The 17,983-nt window shown below is 31.7% G+C and overlaps 1 protein-coding gene across 8 annotated transcripts in view; it reads right to left on the bottom strand.

The window, feature by feature from the left end:
* Positions 1–17,983, bottom strand: part of VMP1 (vacuole membrane protein 1) — a 106,023-nt gene that overhangs the window by 54,472 nt on the left and 33,568 nt on the right. For all 8 annotated transcript variants that reach the window (XM_039885814.1, XM_039885815.1, XM_039885817.1 and 5 more), the window contains one exon: positions 5,946–6,113. In XM_039885814.1, the coding sequence (XP_039741748.1) occupies positions 5,946–6,113 (168 nt within the window). The remainder of the gene's footprint in view (positions 1–5,945; positions 6,114–17,983) is intronic.

The raw sequence follows: 17,983 nt of genomic DNA, 5'->3' as shown, positions 1-17,983 counted from the left end.
AATGTTAGTCAACTTTGGAGAATACTAGAGGACTTATTTTTTTAAAAGCTGGTAAATAAAGAGAAATAATCAATTATTTATCCTTTCTAACCTATATGAAAGATATCTCAGGGTAATAAAATTGCTGATAAAGAGAAATTTTTCTTAAAAGTATTCCAGCCAATAACTAAAGAAAAAAATGACGTAATTGGAATACTCCTCCCATTTTATAACTTATTAAAATAATGGATTTAAATAATAATGGTTCTAATATCACACACAAAAAAGGCAATCAGACATTATGTACCTCGTTATAGAAATATACAAGTCTCTGAAGTGTATTCTTGTCAAAAAAATTTTTTTCCAAGCCTCTCAATCTAACTATCAACTCACAGGAAACACAGGGAATGAACGGTCAAATTTAAACTACACCAACTAGAATATAATCAGTAAAATGCAGGCTGTGGGAAACTACTTGACAAAAGTCCAGTTTCAATAACAAATATATTTGAAAAGAAAAACAAAGAAATAAATACAATCAGAAAAATTTGAACACTAACTGGGTAACTGATTTGAAGAGACTATTTCTAATTTCTCTTAGGTGTGAAATGTTTTTAAAGTCCTAAGGTTGATATATTTACACATAAAACATGACATGTTATCTGAGATATGCTTCAAGATAACTGAAAGCAGAGTGGAGAGGGGTATAGATAAAACAATATTAGCCAGGAGTTAATATTAGCTGAAGTTGGGTGATAATACATTGAATTAATTATATAATTCTTTGTCTTTAAAATTTCTTTTTCCATAACAGAAAGTAGGAAGAAAAGTTAATTGCAAAATTTTATTAAAAACATGAACTTCTCTTAAAACCTGTTAAGTCAAATGTTTAATAGTTCTGAAAGCAATCATATGATTCAAACTCATGACAAGTTTCCTTAAAGTTAAAAAGGAAGTAATAATGAATTGAAATGAAATCAAGAGCTACATGTCTTATAATTAATTGACCATATTTATTATTATATTTTAATTTAATTATGCTCATGTTTTCCCATATTAACAAAGAACAAGAATGGTGATAGTGAGTCAGTATTCTATTTTTTATACAAATAAATAAAAAGGAAATATAGTCATCCAGGCAGTTTCCCCCAAACACATTTTATTCCAGGCACAGAAGTTTATTTAGCCAGTTATCTCAAATTAGATACTGAATCATAATTTCATGATTCTTATAAAACAATTTTATAATTCTTAACAAAATCACAACAAAAAAGAAAACTGTGGTACACTAAAAACTGTCAGCCTAGGTTTAACTAAGGGGAAGAAATGACAGTTTCCTTATTGCCGAAGAAAGACAAATGGTATTTGGTCAAGCAATAATTCAGAAAGCTCTTCTAAAAACTCTCTAATACATATCAATTTGTTACCATCAAGTTCCTGTTGCTTGAATTGGACATTTTAATATGCACAAAAGCAAGAAAGAAACAATATCATCCAGGAGTGTTCGTTTTATTCAAAGATTTTTGGGAGAAGAAAATTCCTGAATTTTTGTGCTTTTGAAAAGTTTTGTTAAGTGGATTCACATGCAAATCAGCACCATCTTGCTTTTCTATGTAGGGAATCAAAAGTTTACTGGTAAAAATCTGAACAGAAATTTTATATGTATATGCTGACTACTCAGAAATTATGATAATTTTATACTATCAGTGTTTATAATCTTTAAAGACAAAATCATTTTTCTACAAATAAGAATCAGAGGTTAAAAGCAGAAGTTTGGAAGGTAAGTTTGAAACCACTGAGAAACTCGGGGCTCTTACAGCTATGTCTAAAAAAAAATTACACTAACTCTGATAAAACTATCAGATTGTTACAAATAAAAAGAAAATTTGCTTCCAGTTTTCTTTGGGGTCAGTTTTAAAAAGGCCCTAGAAAAAATGAAGTTCTGATGCATGCTACAACATGGATGAAACCTGAAAACATTATAAGTGAAATAAGCCAGACACAGGAAGACAGACATTGTATGATTCCATTTACATGGGGTAGCTAGAATAGGTAAATTCACAGAGGCAGAAAGTAGAATAGAGGTTACCAAAGGCCGAGGAGAGGAGGAAATGAGGAGTTATTGTTTAATGAGTACAGTTTCTGTTTGGGATGAAAAAAAGTTCTATAAATTGATATTGGTGATGGCTAAGCAACACTGTAAATGTTCTAAATGCCAGAAAGTTGTAGACTTAAAAATGGTTAAAATGATAAACTCTGTTATATTATTTTACAATTAAAAAACCAAACCAAACCATGAACTTAATAAATAAATAAATGCCCTTAAAATGTGATGCTTTCTATCTGAAAGTCCTCACACGTGCTCTTCTTTCCCCTGCCCTGCTGCCATCCCTCTATCCCACTTTACTCCTTATAATCCTTAGATCTCAACTGAATAACAGGCGAGGGAACATTTTTGTGTTATACAGTAGACTTCTCCTTCATAGCACTTATCACATTTTTTTTAGATTCATACATCTATATGTATCATGGAAAAACTATATACTTTATATATAATTATATATACATAAAGTTATATGTAAATTTTATATATAAAATAAAATAAATTTTATTATATAAAGTAGATAAAATTAAATTTATTATATAAAGTATATAAATTTCCCATGATACTTATATATAAATTTTCCCATGGTAATTATTTCCCTCACTAGAATATAAAGCTCCATGAGGGTAGAGACTGTTAAGTGTTGCTCATTCTGACCCTCTAGTACCTGGATGTGTAATAACTATTACTGGAATTCATGAAAAAAAAGAAAATCTGTGAAACTTTGCATGGTGACATAGCTAAACTGTGGAAGATCAAAAAGATACAAACTGAAAGAAGGTAACCTACTGATCAATAATATCAAACAATTTATTTTAACATGTTCCAAAGACCTATATGAAAAAGTTGATCCTCGTCTTTGTCCTATAATAGGAGGTATTACATATTTTAATGACTCAGTATATTTATGACAGTAGAGTCTATAAAGATGTTTTACTTTACAAAATACAAATTAAATAAAAACTTTAAATAAGGTATCAGTTTTTAATTAAGTAAGACATTTCCCTGGACAAAACATATGGATGTAAATACAGACAGTTATTGAAAGAGTAAACTGTAAGAATCAAGTCCAACACACTCTAAATCTAGCTTTCAACCTTAGCAGTACTTTTTATGAGTGTGCCCCATTTAACTATTTTTAAATATAAAATCTAGTGGCATTAATTGCATTCACAAAGTTGTGCAACCATCATCACTATCTATTCCAAATATTTTTCATCACCCAAATGGAAACTATCCACTACGCTTTAACTTCTCATTCCCTATACCTCTGGTAACCTCTAATCTAGTTTTTGTCTCTATAAATTTGACTCTTCTACATAGTTCACACAAGTGGAATCAGACAATAGTTGTCTGAGTCTGGCTTATTTCATTTAACATAATGCTTTCACAAGGTTTATCCATATTGTAGCATGTATAAGAACTTCATTCCTTTTATGGCTGAATAATATTACATGTATATATTGCATTTTGTTTACCCATTTATCTGTTTAGGGAGACTTGGGTTGTTTTAGCCTTTCTGATAATATGAATAATGCTGCTGAACAGTGAAGTACATATAACTGTATTTATTCTTGAGTCTTAGTTTTCAGTTCTTTTGGATATTTATGTAGGTGTGGAATTAGAGGAGGGTCATAAGGTAATTCTATGTTTAAGTTTTTGAGAAACCACCAAACTCTTTTCCACAGAAGCTAAATCACTTTATATTCCCACCAGCAATCTATAAGGGTTCCAATTTCTCTGCATCCTCACCAACACTTATTTTCCTTTTTTTAAAAAATAATAGTCATCCTAATGTGTATAAAGGGGTATTTCCTTATGGTTTGGATTTGCATTTCCCCAATGACTAATGATGTTGAGAATCTTTCCATGTGCTTATTGGCCATTTGTATATCTTCTTTGGAGAAATGTCTATTCAAGTCTCTCGTCCATTTTTTAATTGAGTTGTTTGTGTTTTGTTATTGAGTTGTAGGAATTCTTTTAACATTTTGATATCAAACCCTTATTAGATATATGATTTTTAAACATTTTCTCCCATTCTGTGTGTTGTCTTTTTGCTCTCTTGATAGTACCCTTTGATATACAAGAGGTTTTAATTTTAGTGAAGTTTAATTTATCTAATTTTTCCCTTTGTTATCTATGCTTTTAGGTGTTATATTTAAAAAACCACTCCCAAATTCAACATCATGCAGATTGTCTTTATATTTTCTTCTAAGAGTTTCAGAGTTTTAGCTCTTAAGTTTATGTGTTTGATGTATTTTGAATTAATTTTTATATATGGTGTAAAGTAAGGGACTACTATATTCTTTTGTGGATATTCAGTTTTCCCAGCATGTTGAGAACAATGGGAACCAATTTAAACATAACTTGATATGTGTTATATTTTTTGCATGACAAAAGATAGTTTCAAAGAAGGAAATATGAAGACCAAACATTCAGCCAATTAGTCAGTATTTATTGACATTCTTGTACTATGTGCAAAGCCTAATGCTGATTGCTCTAAGGGTAATAAAGTTAAGGTACAGTCTGTGTTTTTTAGGAGCTTAAAATTTATTTGGGGGAAGTAAACCACTGAACCAGCCAAGTTGACAAATTTAAGCATGCACAGAGCCAGGCCAAATGAGCACTTCAGACAACATGCACTATGGGAGTTTGGAGAAGGCAGTTATCACTGCCAGCTTGGATGGAAGCTTTTCTTTATTTGCATTAATGTTAATTTGGGTATGTAAATCATTTTTGAAAAAACAAAAGAAAAATAGAAAACCAAAGTCTATATACATAATCTCTTTCTAGCATGTTCCAAGTGTCTTCTGTTACTTTAATAAAAATTTTTCATCAAAAGACTAATGTGGTCAAACTTAAAAAACATATGCAACTAGTACAATTTGTTTCTAGTGTTTACAAAAGAGTAACAGGAAACATGACAATTTTTCCTGTCTTTCATATTCATCAAATTCAATGTATGGCATTTCCCTTATAGTTCTTTTAAAACACAACATAATTGCTACCACTTAAATATCTTTGAAAACTCGCTTCTTCTGTGGGCATTGTATTCATTTTTTAAATTATTTTTACGTGATCTCATCCACATTTTTTATTTTATAAGAAACTGTTAGGGAAAAAAGTTACAGAGAATATATAAATTAATAAATCCAAATGATGAATTAATAAATACTTCAAATGGTAATAGGAAGTCTTTAGCAAATAAGTTCTTCCTCAATGGTAAGCACCTGAATGAATTTAAGCACACAGCAAAAAAAAGGAAAGGAATGCTTAAAATGCATCTACCATTGAACATGTAGTACAAATACTTCCCCCAAATACTTAAGTGAATCATAAAAAGAATAATTGGTAAAACTGAAAGGAAGATCACAATATACAACCATATAGTCTGATACTTTCACTACAGTAAAGTTTGGTTTATTAAGAGATGTCTCACTTTACTTCAGTATTATAACAACTCAGAAATGAAATGATTCTTCTAGGAATAAACACAGTATTTAAACCTGGAGAGAGACATAACATTTACCAATCTGGGACTGAGAGATATATAACCACCTGCTATGTGTTTATCAAATATATAATTTTCCAAAGTAGTATAGTTGCATTATCTTTTCCTGCTGTTGTCCACTTGGCATCAATTGCTTCATAATACATATATATGTCTTCATTCTTTCCTTATGAATGTCATTCATGAACAGGAGAAGCTCTAAAAGATTTCTTTTACTTGAAAGTAGCTAGTTGATAACTTCATGAATTAATTATCTGCTGATTTGGTATATATTTAGATTCAATTTCAAAGAGGCAAAACAAAGTATCAAGATAGGCTAATTTTAAATAAATATGAAAACGGACATCTTACCCACATGCAGGCCTCAATCCTAACTTTTGAGATGATGCTCCACAGAGAAATGGATCCTTCAATACCCTCTTCATCTGGACAAATAATCTGATCAGGATAGGGTGGTTCAGGGAAATTAACTGAATTGCATTCATAAGCAGCCAACGTAACTGAAGCTATGTGTGGACCCTATAAAACAAGTATGAGAAACCCCTGATTAGAAAAAGCAATGAAAAAGGAATTATCAATACACATTATATTTACAGTACCTTAATAACTATATAATAATAGAAAAACAGCATTAAAAGAACAAGAATCTAACTAAATATTTCAAGATACAATTGGTAATTTGAAAAATTCCTTCCCAGAATTCTTTCCTGGCTGGCTTTAAAAAAAAAAAGTCAGTACATATAGTTAAGAGTCACTCTTTTAGGTCAATATTACATGAATTTGACAAATATATTCAAGCTGTATAATCATAACTAATCAAGGTATAAAACATTTCCATCACTATAAGTTCCCCTATGTCCTTTTGTAGTCAATCTCCTTCCTCCAACACTAGCCCCTAGAAACCAGAGGATTTCTGGCTTGACTGACTTTACTTATCAATATTTCTCATTTATAAGAATATTATTCCCCTTTGATAAAACCTTCCTGTGCCCCTATTCTTTTAGGCGTAATTTGAGAATATCGCTTTTTGTTCTTAGACACATCTTTTTCACTGAGGTCCTAAAATAAAAATAAAACTGTGGAACCAGTATCGGTGAGTTTTTCTTTTAAAGGAATTTTTTCTATGGAAGCTTTTGTACTACTTTTTACTTTTATTTTGAAATATTACAAATTAATAATAATTATATAGATTAAAATGGGTTAATATCTAGGTGTGTAATAAAGGCTTAAACTCAAGGGTTCCTAAGGCAAATGTATGCCAGGTTGAGGTGTGTGCATAGAAATCAACTAGGGAGTTTGTAAAAAATATAAATTCCTGGGTCCTTTAAGAATAGATTTATTGAACAGGTAAGGGTAGGAACCTGTACGTTACAGATAAGCTTCTTTAGAGTTTCAAATAGGTTAGGTTCTAATAGGCGAGGTTTTTGAACCATTGGGAGAATAGTAAATTAAGGGTCAGAAAATAAGCAACCTCAGACAAGTCACTCAACCTTTCTGGGCCTCAGTTTACTCTTCTGCAAGGCAAGAGAATTAGACTCATTTTATGGTTTTATCCAGCTCCAATATTCAAAAACTCCAAATATAATCAAATATGTCAATAAAATCTAATGCTAATTTCCAAAGTTCTCATGAGGTTTAAGATCTAAAAGTTGGGTATTATTAACATGTTGCTCTAACACACTCGGTGTAAGTATTCACTTTAACACATACTGCAGATAAAATTTATAGCATAATAGCCGCAAGCAGAACTTCTAGAGCCAGATGTTCTGGTTTAGGTTCTAGTCTCTGTCACTTACCTTCTGAGTCTTGCTTTCCTCATCTATAAAATGGAAATAATAAAATACCTTCAGGATCTACATCCTGGGGATATTGTGAGGTTTAAATTAGTCAACTCATATAAAGTGTTTCAGGTTAGAACAGTGCTGGGCATTATAATAAGTCCTCAAAAATTACCAGCAACCAGTTGTTATGAAGAAAATTACTATATTTGTGGAATAAAATTATATGTACATATACACGCATACATATGTATATATACACATATATATGTATGCATACATATATGCACATACAATAAGTGGTCTCTGTGAAATCAGTGAAAGAATTTGTGGTTTGAAGACAAAGTGCATAAGATGCAATGATAAAAATAAGACATTAAGAATACCTAATGCTACCAAGATAAAAAACAATAAACAACAAAATTTTTGCATGTTAATATAAAAAAAGATATTCATAAATTTAAGCTGTCTTTCTCCCTAAATGCAATAGGTATTTTTGTTCAACAAAATCTAAAAAATGAAGTTCTCTACTTAGCATTAAATCAACTAATTATTAGGTTTCTTCTAAACCAAAAAAAAAAAAAACCCAAAAAACTGTAAATTTTTAGTTGGTTCCTCTTTTTCTTGAGTTTTTATTCACAGAAATCCACAAATAGTAATATTTAAGTTAAAAAAGTAATTATAGTAAGCTTTTAAAAAGAATGCTTTTGAGTATTCAAGTTTTTTTTTAAGTTATTAGCCATGAAATCTACAATTGTTTCTTCAATACTATGTGTATAAAAGAGATTTCACAAATGAGGAAAAAGGGAGTATTTTGTAATATGCTATAAAACCCCAAAAACCTAAGTTTAAAGTTTGGTGAATTCAGAATAACTGAATAATTAGCGAAAAAATTTTCACTATATGCTTATAGCTCAGTATTAGTTGCAATTAAAAAAAACTGTAACCTCCATCTTTACTGTTTGAAAACACAAATGAGAAATGTAATACCAGTAAGTAAAAGAATAAATTCACGGTATCACCACACAACTGTCTCTTATAGACTGCAGGAACAGTCTACCCCTCAATTCTAAAAAAGAATTTAAGTAAACAAAATTTGAACTGTCCTGGATGCTAAAATAATGAGATTTCTGGGATATATAAGAAGGAAAATACTCCATTTCTATTCCAGAAATAGAGATAAAATATGTACAACAGATTAAACATGTTATCCAAGAAGACAGAAGACTTATTCATCGTTTTAATTTTAAGTGATTCTAAAAAGGGAAATTTTCAGCAATCTCATGAGAATTTTTTCCCTAAAGAAAGGACGGTTCATCCACACAACTAAACTGATATATACTTTCCATAACCACACTAATAAGTCATGATTACTCAGCCTTAGAGGCAGATGTGGTGGTTCCCGGACAAAATGAACACAAATAACTCAGCTTCTTGTTCTTTGTTCATTCTCAAAAGTCCACTTAGCCTTTACCTTGACATGTTGATTAAAACTATGTTACCTGATAGGAAACATTAACCTGTTACAGGTTAATGGCTCCTAAATATAACTGACCTGACTGAAATAAATATTAGTTTACATAAAACAAAAAAACTAAAAAAATCATTTTAATTAAAAGAATTTTAAATGTTATACATATTCAAACTACCTTTTAAGTGTATTTTCTAAAACATACAAGTCCCACTACTATGTATCGAATACGAAAGAATCACATTTCAACCATACTAAATGAAGAAACAAGGAATTAAGACAAACAGCATAGCATAAGTAGAAAAGACTACCTAGAAAGAACCACCATAAAACATAAAAATAACACAATATCCTGAGCAGGAGGTTCCAGCTCTCATGGGACAATGCAGGTGTTGATATGTATGGGCTAGAGATCCTAGCCCTATGGCTGAGGGTTTTCCATCTGAGATCATGAAGTAAGTGGTACAGACTTTCACTCCTTCAGCAAAAAACTAGAAAAATGAACAGAATTTATGGAACAATTCTTTTCAGACATTGCACCACAGGCATTACAGGACTTCTGACTGCTGAGAGAATGGATACAAATGAGGAAACCCTACGATGACTCTGGCTTTTGATGTGAGGACATGTTCTGTGTCTATAGCAAAATCCATGGCCCAAAGAGGAGGAGCCCAAGTACAGCACTGCAGTCTTGCTAAGTTGAGAAGGAAATCTGAGTTCATGGAGGATGAGTAGTTGAAATTTGAGGGGCAGAATACTAGTGAAGAGGGAGCTATGTGGAAAAAGAACTCTAGAAACATGCATAAGGGTCCCCTTGAGACTTTGGCACACAAAGCTGCACTGCATGCTAGGATGAGATTCCATGAGGCCAGGCAAAATACAACTAGTGGGAAAGTAGCTAACATGGAATTATAAGTTAAACAAATTCTAGAGTTCATACAGTGCTGGGAAACACTTGAGCTTCAATCAGCTAGAGTGAAGAGACTCAGCATTCAGGGAAGAACTTTGGGAAGAGCCTAGAGTAAAAGTTACTTGAGACAGACCATAACAGGATTTTTTAAAAACTTTAAACAGATCAAGCTGATCCATAAGTAACTTAACTGCCTACCAAAAATGGACACTCTGTAAAGGAAGACAACAAAATCTGTACAATCAACTATTTAACACCACGTATCCAGCATCTAATAAGAAATAACTAGATATGTGAAGCAGAAAAATATGACTCATAACTGGAAGAAATATTAGTCAAAAGAAATAGACCCAGAAATGTTGGAGATAATGCAATTAGCAGATAACTTAAAAACAGTTAATATAAACATGTTCAAAGATTTAATGCAGCAGTTGGCAACTTCAGCCCACGAGCCAAAGTCAGCCGACCATCAGTTTTACAAGTTTCAAAGAATACAGCCATGTGCATTCATTTACATATTATCTCTGGCTAATTCTGTGCTATGATGGCAAAACTGAGTAGCTGTGACAGGCTCTTTGGGCTACAAGGTCTAAAATATTTACTGCATGGTCATTTACAGAAAAAATTTGCTGATCCATGATTTAAAGAGAAATATAAATACAATGAGCAAAGAAATGGAAAGTATAAAATATAACAAAATGAAACTTCTATAGCTAAACATATAATATCTGAACAGAAAAATTCATTAGATTGTCAACAGATTAGACACTGCAGAAAAATTAGAGAATTTGAAGAGAGGACAATAGAAAGTATCCAAATTAAAAGACACAGAGAGTAAAGGTATGAAAAAAATTAACCTCAATAACCTGTGGAATAATACCAACCAGTCTAATATACATGTAGTTGGAGTCCCATAAAGAGAGGAAAAGGTGTATGTGGGTGGGTGAGGGTAGGGTTGTATACAGAAAAATACTTGAAGAGCAGCCAAATATTTTCAAGATTTGTTGAAAAACATCAATCCATCAACTTAGAGATCTAAGAAACTCAACAAACTTCGGTCAAGATCAACACAAATAAAATATAATCAAACTTCTAAAACTCATAATGACATCTTAATCAAACTGCGATAACTCAGTAATAACAAGAAAATCTTAAGCAACCAGAGGGGATAAAAATAACATACTATCTAAAGGGAAATACAGATGAGACTTCTTATCAGATATAATACAAAACAAAACACAATGAAATAACTTCTCAAAAATGTTTAAAGGAGAAAAAATATGTCAATCTAGAATCCATGGAAAATATATTTCAAAAATAAAGATGAAATAAAAACATTTTCAAACAAAAGCCAAAGGAATTTGTTCCAGCACATCTGCACTACAATAAATATTAAAGTAAATTCTCAGAAGAAAAGATTGATACCAGATGGAAACTTTAATGTATACAAAGGAGTAAAGAGCAATGGAAATATAGAAGAGCTTCCCTCATTTTAAAATCTGTTTTAAAAATAACTGTTTAGAGCAAAAAAAGACATGTAAAATATATGACAATGATAGCATAAAGTATAGGGGTAGAAATGGAGTATATTATTGTAAAGTGGTTATATTACATAGACTAAAAAAATGCTCAGTCCAAAAGAAGGTAGGAAAAGAAGAATAAAAATAAGTGAGAAAAATAGTTTGAGGGTTTACTTAAACTCAACCATATTGATAACTACATTACCTATAAATAGACCAAACATATAAATGAAAAGCAGAGTGTCAGACTGGCTAAAAAAGCAAAAACCCTAGTATATACTGTCTATGAGACATTTTAAACATCAAAACCAAAAATAAAAGAGATGAAAAAAGATAAACTATTTTAAAATAATCATTAAAAAAATGGAGTGGCTACATTAATATTAGATAAAAACAGACTTCAGGATAGGAAATTACTAGAGATGAATAAGCATATTTCATAATGATAAAAGGGCTAATTCTCAGGAAGCTAGAACAATCCTAAATGTGTTGGTACCCTAATAATACACTGTCAAAATACAAAAAGCAAAAACTGACAAAACTGAAAGAAGAAATAAACGAATCTACAAATACATTTGGAAATTTCAACACCTTTCTCTTATTAGTTGATAGAACAAGTAAAGTGATAATCAGTACGGATATAGAAGACTTGAACAAAAAAAAACGCTCCACCCAACAATAGCAAAATACATATTTTTTTTAAGTAACTATGGAACATTCACCAAGATAGACCATATGCTGGAGTATAAAATGAGTCTCAACACATTTAAAAGAATGTGCCATGTGGCAAGGTAAACAGCAGTACAAGGAGTACTTCTAAAGGAAAAATGGCAAATGAAGGTCCTCAAAGATTAATTTCTCCAGTTAAGAACAGTGTCCTTTTACTTTTTTTTAAAATCTTTATGGTGTCCTTTAATCTTCATGGTGGTAATCAAAGGAAGCCAAACAGCTACATACAGCCCAGACTGTTATTCTCCAGAACAGAACACTCTATAAATTCCCTAGTTAGTGACCAGGTTACAAGTTACATTCACTAATTGCACACATAGCCCCTAAGAGTTCCTAATTACTGACAATGACGTTCCCTTTAGTGATAAGGAGATTAAACTTTGGTGATGAAATGTTATACTATCATCACAGTGACAAGTTTTGGGGTCCTTTATCGGGCAGTGGGGGGAGTAATTCAGTACGGCCATTCTAAGCGAAGTCAACAAGATAGTACAGTTATTTGTGACATATTAGACATCTGGTTTTGCTTCAGTTCAAAGTCTCATCTATGTAGTCTCATGAGTTGTATTACATTATATTTTCCAAAGTTTTGATAATGGAATAATTTTGCCTGTCCAGAATAAAAGATGTAGTGCTTGGCTGGGCAAGAGTATGTCTGGGTGAGATCAAACCCATAGTTAGACCAGGGATAAGATTTCTAATAAGAGCAGAGAGGTATTTGTGGGGAAAGCATTTAAACTTTTTAGATAAATTTTAAGTTACATTTCTACTATTTATATTCTTTCATGAGCAGGGTAAGAGGAAGTTTTAGCGAATGAAAAAAATTAAGACAATTATGTGAGATCAATTTTTACTCTAGCTTCAGGGATAGTAATATATACTACTAGTTCTGATTAAGAGAAATTTAGAATTAAAAAAATTATATCCTAAAGAGATAAAAAATTACACCACACAAAAATATCCTAATTTGGTAATGAAGAGAAGTTCTAACTAGTGCTCTGATAATAATGTAGTACCTATACAAGCCCTGAGAATAAAGTCCTGGGCCACAAACACAAATTTGGGTCTTTGTAAAGAAGGTGTAGGATATTCATAACTTAATCCCTGACAAAAATTTTATTAGTAAAATGACAAAGTAGTATGTGCATTGCTGCTTCATTTAAAAAACGTTTTCTGAAGTTTGAACTTTACTGTTGTGTTTTAGGGCCCTTTCTTCCAGAGATATTTTTTAAAAAGTAAAAATCTAAAATGGTAATATTAGTTAATTATGAGCCTAATTTAGCTAAACCTTTTTATCAACCAAGATAAAGAATATGGTATCACATTAAGAGTGCAGTATGTGTATGTGTGAGTTTTTTGTAGGATAAGCAGGCAGGCAGGCAGGCAAACAGACAGACAGACATTCTTCCACCCTAGGTGGCTCCCTCGGAACTGATAAAACATTCCTAAAGACTGGAGTTGTTTGCGTAACATCTGTAATGTCGATTCATAGCCCAATCCATCATGTATACACAGAAGTCAAGTGAGATCCCAACGGCAAAATTTCCAATTAGTTTTGTCTGGAAAGTTTAGGGCAAAGGTAATAAAATCAAGAATTCTATGCTGATTCACTGGGAAAACATTTGTTTGCCACACTCCTTCACTAAAGGAACAAAAGCAGTCAGTGGTTAGTCTGGAATGTGATTCATTAGAAATATCTTGGTGATAAATAAATGAAAGATGACAAACAGTTGTCTGTATGACTTGCAAAACCTTTGTTTTCTTTAAGTCCAACTTTAGAAATGCTTTTGCAAACAGGAATTCTACTCCTCAAATTCTTTTAATCATTACTTTTCTTGTTATAGTCAGAAAACAACTTACCTAAGGTTATGGCGTACAGCAGATTCTAGAAGGCTAGGGCATAAAACTATTGATTCCAAATGGGCACTGAGAAGTTCAACTAGTGTTTATATTCTTTTTGTAAAAAATTCTCAAGTTTACAGACTAAGCCTCTAGTCCTTCTTTATAAAATGCAGTCCAGTATGTCAAAAAGCAGTCATCTGGGCATTAGTTAATGTGGGTTTTAATTCTCTGAAGCTGGTGGTATCTTACAAGATGTAATCAGACTTCTATCTCACATTTTTCATTTGATGAAAAGTCTAGTAATAATGATGATAATAATGCCTGCACAACCCAGGTAACAGGGCGAGAATATATAAGATTATGTAGAAAAAGTATTATAAGTATAAAATTGCTAACCAAAACAAGAAATGTATAAAATCTATCATTCATGCTCCAAGTTATAAGGACCTGTCTTTGAAGTCATTTTTATTATATTGCATCAACCCATAAAGACATGTTTCACTTTTCTTCTCCAAACCTAAACAACTCTTGATTTAAGTGTTCAAGAGAAATGGACCACATATTTACAGAGATTTAAAAAAAATTTTATAAATTGTTTAAAATATATACCCAACAGAATGGACTGCAGCCAAACTGAATCTCTTTAGCTTTCATTTAAGCACACATTAATAAATAGTGACTTAAGGGCAGGAAATTATCCAGTCTATGCATACCCCTTTTGTTTGGTGAAAACCCAGCCCTATGTCCTGGAGACCTTGGTTTCTTCTTTGATGTGGTGATGCTCATAAGAGTTAATACATGAGTCATTCCTTGGGGAAAGACAGGACAAAGAGCTGATCATGCACTCATCAAAAAAGGGCAAACAGACCTTTTCTAAGAAAGGCCTGTTGGTTTTCCCGAAAGAGCCCTGAGTCATTGCATGCTTATAGCCAGAGTCATTATACCTATACAGAACCTTACTTTTGGCAATTTCTTCCCTTTTGTGTCTTACAGAGGGATAGAGAGGCGAGCAATGAAGCAACAATCAGAAGTCAGGCAGGAAAAGAAGTGAAGAGGTTGGCTAATGATTTTTTTAAAAAGAGTTATTCCACCTCACGTCATTAAACAATTCCTATAATATTTCTCCTTCTGAAACTACTGCACTATTTCATTTCAATCGATATCCATGAAGCTATCCAAATAGTATTTACTTTAGGTAATAAATAGCCATGAGTCAAAAAGTATAAGAAATGTCTAAGGAAAAAATACTTTATAGTCTACAAAGTACTATATATATATACATCGTAAAGTACTTGTTCATTAAAGAGTGCTATATACAAAGGTGTTCTATAAATATTGATAGCAATCATGACGCTAGAGTTTTTAAATGTTCAATTTTTACCACATATTTTAGTAATGATATAATCCTACATTTTAAAGCAGAAACTGGCCTCTGACTCTTACACAGGGGCAAATATCTCATAACCAATTTTTTTTGTATTTATTTTATAACAAAGAGCCAAATATTTTTCTATTAATGGTCACATTAAACAAATGACTCATAAATATCATTCAGTAATGCCTTGATGCTATAGCTTCTAATAAAATCTGACCTATTCTACAACATAAATAGTTCTAAAACTTCTCTATACCCCAACTGCATCTAGACAGGATAACTCTAATGCTTTGAAATCCCTCCTATTTTATTCCCAAAGGTGAAGAAATTAGTGGGTAAAACATATGCCAAAGACAAAAGTTAACTGTAAAATATAGTCAGCCTCTACTTAGAGTTCAATATCTGGGAGCCTTTTAAAATTATAAAATGATCGTTGGTAGTTTTTGTTTTCATTAGAGTTCTTTGTCTAGGAGCTGGGCTTATTTGAAAGGAATATAGAGTTTGTTAAATTAAGCCTTTCTCCAGGAAACTACTCCACCTAGTGTCAGAAATAGTTAATATATCACATTTTTTGGAACTTGTAAATTCTTGCCGAAGGACTCACTCTTTTTGTTATTGTATAAGTAGAACTTTATAAACCATTAATGGCAATATACAGTGTACAAATGACTCTTTAATCTTCTGCTTGTCTTGTAATTTGATGAATAATAATGCACGCACATATAAAGAGCACGCCTGAGATTCATTTCTCATTATCAAGTAGCAAAGTTCCTGTTTTTGTTAACCTGGTTGTTTACAGAATTATGAATAATGTTTTACTAGTACTGGAAATAATTTTAAGGTGGCTGCTAAAATAACCCCACCATTTTTCCCAATCATCTATAACAATCTAAACATAATCCATAAATTATTTCTCAAAATGAAAATTATTTTTTTTTTTTACTTGATGGTTTTTTAGACCATTCAAGTACTTGCACACATATATTTTCTTGTAAAACATCACAGTAAGTCTAATATTATGATCCACGAAAGAAATAAACCTTTTGTGGCAAATGGATGAATCAAATGCACAACATGTCATGTAAAAATCCTTAGAAAGTCATTAGATCACTAAGACTCCCAAGCTCAATGTGTTTCTTCTGGTGTACTACTGTTGTCCCATGAATAGAAAGAAGCAAAGATTAGCAAACTACAGCCTGCAGATCGAATCCAGTCTGACTCCTGTTTTTGTGAATAAAGGCAGACTGGAAAACAGTCACAGTCATTCCTTTACACACTGTCCCTGGATGCTTTCGCATTATAATGACAGATCTGAGGAGTTGCAAGAGAGACTATATGGCCTGCAAAATATTTAATATCTGGTCCTTTACAGAAAAAGTGCTAGACAGCTCAAGGTCAGACCTTTATTAAGGTGGAACTTTTGACTCATCCAAACACGGAGATCCATCAGAGGTTAACAGCAGTCATGTTCCCTTCATTAACTTAATTTCCATTAGTAAAAAAGCAATCCCAGATCACTTATGTTCCAAATTTTCTGAAAGGAAACCTACTACCATGCTTGCTAAGACTAAAATAAAATTTGTTAACTGACTTCTGGAAATTAATATTCAAGAGAAGAGTGCTTAGAAGGCACAATCATAGAAAAATCTGTCAGCCACGGAGTTTTTGCATCCAATCTACTTATAAAAAACATGAGTAAAATAAATGAATGAAATCATAACCCGCACTACTTGCCAGGCAAAATTTGCTCATGAAATAGATATCAAAGAACAAAAAAGATGCCTGCATAAGAAATAAAACTAAAGAAGAAAAGCAGTTTATAAATGCTATTTAATTTCCAATTTGTAGTTTAATAAAGATTTTTTCCTTTTATAAAAATATAACATACCTTCCTTTACAGATATACTAGAGATCATAGCATGTTGGTATACATTAAATAAAAAAAAAAATCACATTTTAAATCTTTCATTGTGCCTGTTGTTTACCTAAATTAAAGTAAGTTTACAGCAAAGAGTATATAAAATGTTTATAAAGCCAGGAGTAGATGCAATTTTATTTGCTGGGGATATTAAAAATAGAATGTACTGATGTTCAATATGAAACTACAACTGAATGCTAGAACACAGGGGTTATGGGGACCCGATCCCCTTGGAGTCGAAAATCCAAGTCTAACTTTCAACTTTGCAAAAACTTAACTACTAACAGCCTGCTGTTGACCAGAAGCCTTACTGATAACATAAACAGTCAATTAACACATATTTTTATTTATATGCATTATATACTATATTCTTACAATAAGGTAAGCTAGAGGAAATGTTATTAAGGAAATCACAAGAGAAAATACACTTAAGAGTATTTATTGAAAAAATTCTGTGTGTAAGTAGACCTGCCCAGTTCGAACCCATGTTGATCAAACTCATGTTATTATGCAAAATGACAAAAAGCTACACACAGATTAGGTCACTTTTTTTTATCAACAGTCACAAATAATACTCGGATGTTACTTTAAAATAAATATATATTTATTGAACACCTAGTATGCACCAGATGCTGTTCTAGATACTTAAAATACAGCGGTAAGAGAAGTAGAAAAAAATATCCTTGCCCTCAAAGAGCTTGTACATAGCAAATAGTTGGAATATTTTTTACATTTATTTGGACAATTGAAAGTAACGCTTATTCCATTTACATTTGTATAATTATTAATCTATTTGAATTTAAATCTACCATCAAGTGTTTACCATTTATATTGCCTGTTTTATGT

This window comes from Pteropus medius, unplaced genomic scaffold (assembly GCF_902729225.1).
Source record: "Pteropus medius unplaced genomic scaffold, Ma_sr-lr_union100, whole genome shotgun sequence".
NCBI lineage: Eukaryota > Metazoa > Chordata > Mammalia > Chiroptera > Pteropodidae > Pteropus > Pteropus medius.
This window is presented reverse-complemented; position numbering and strand designations above follow the sequence as displayed.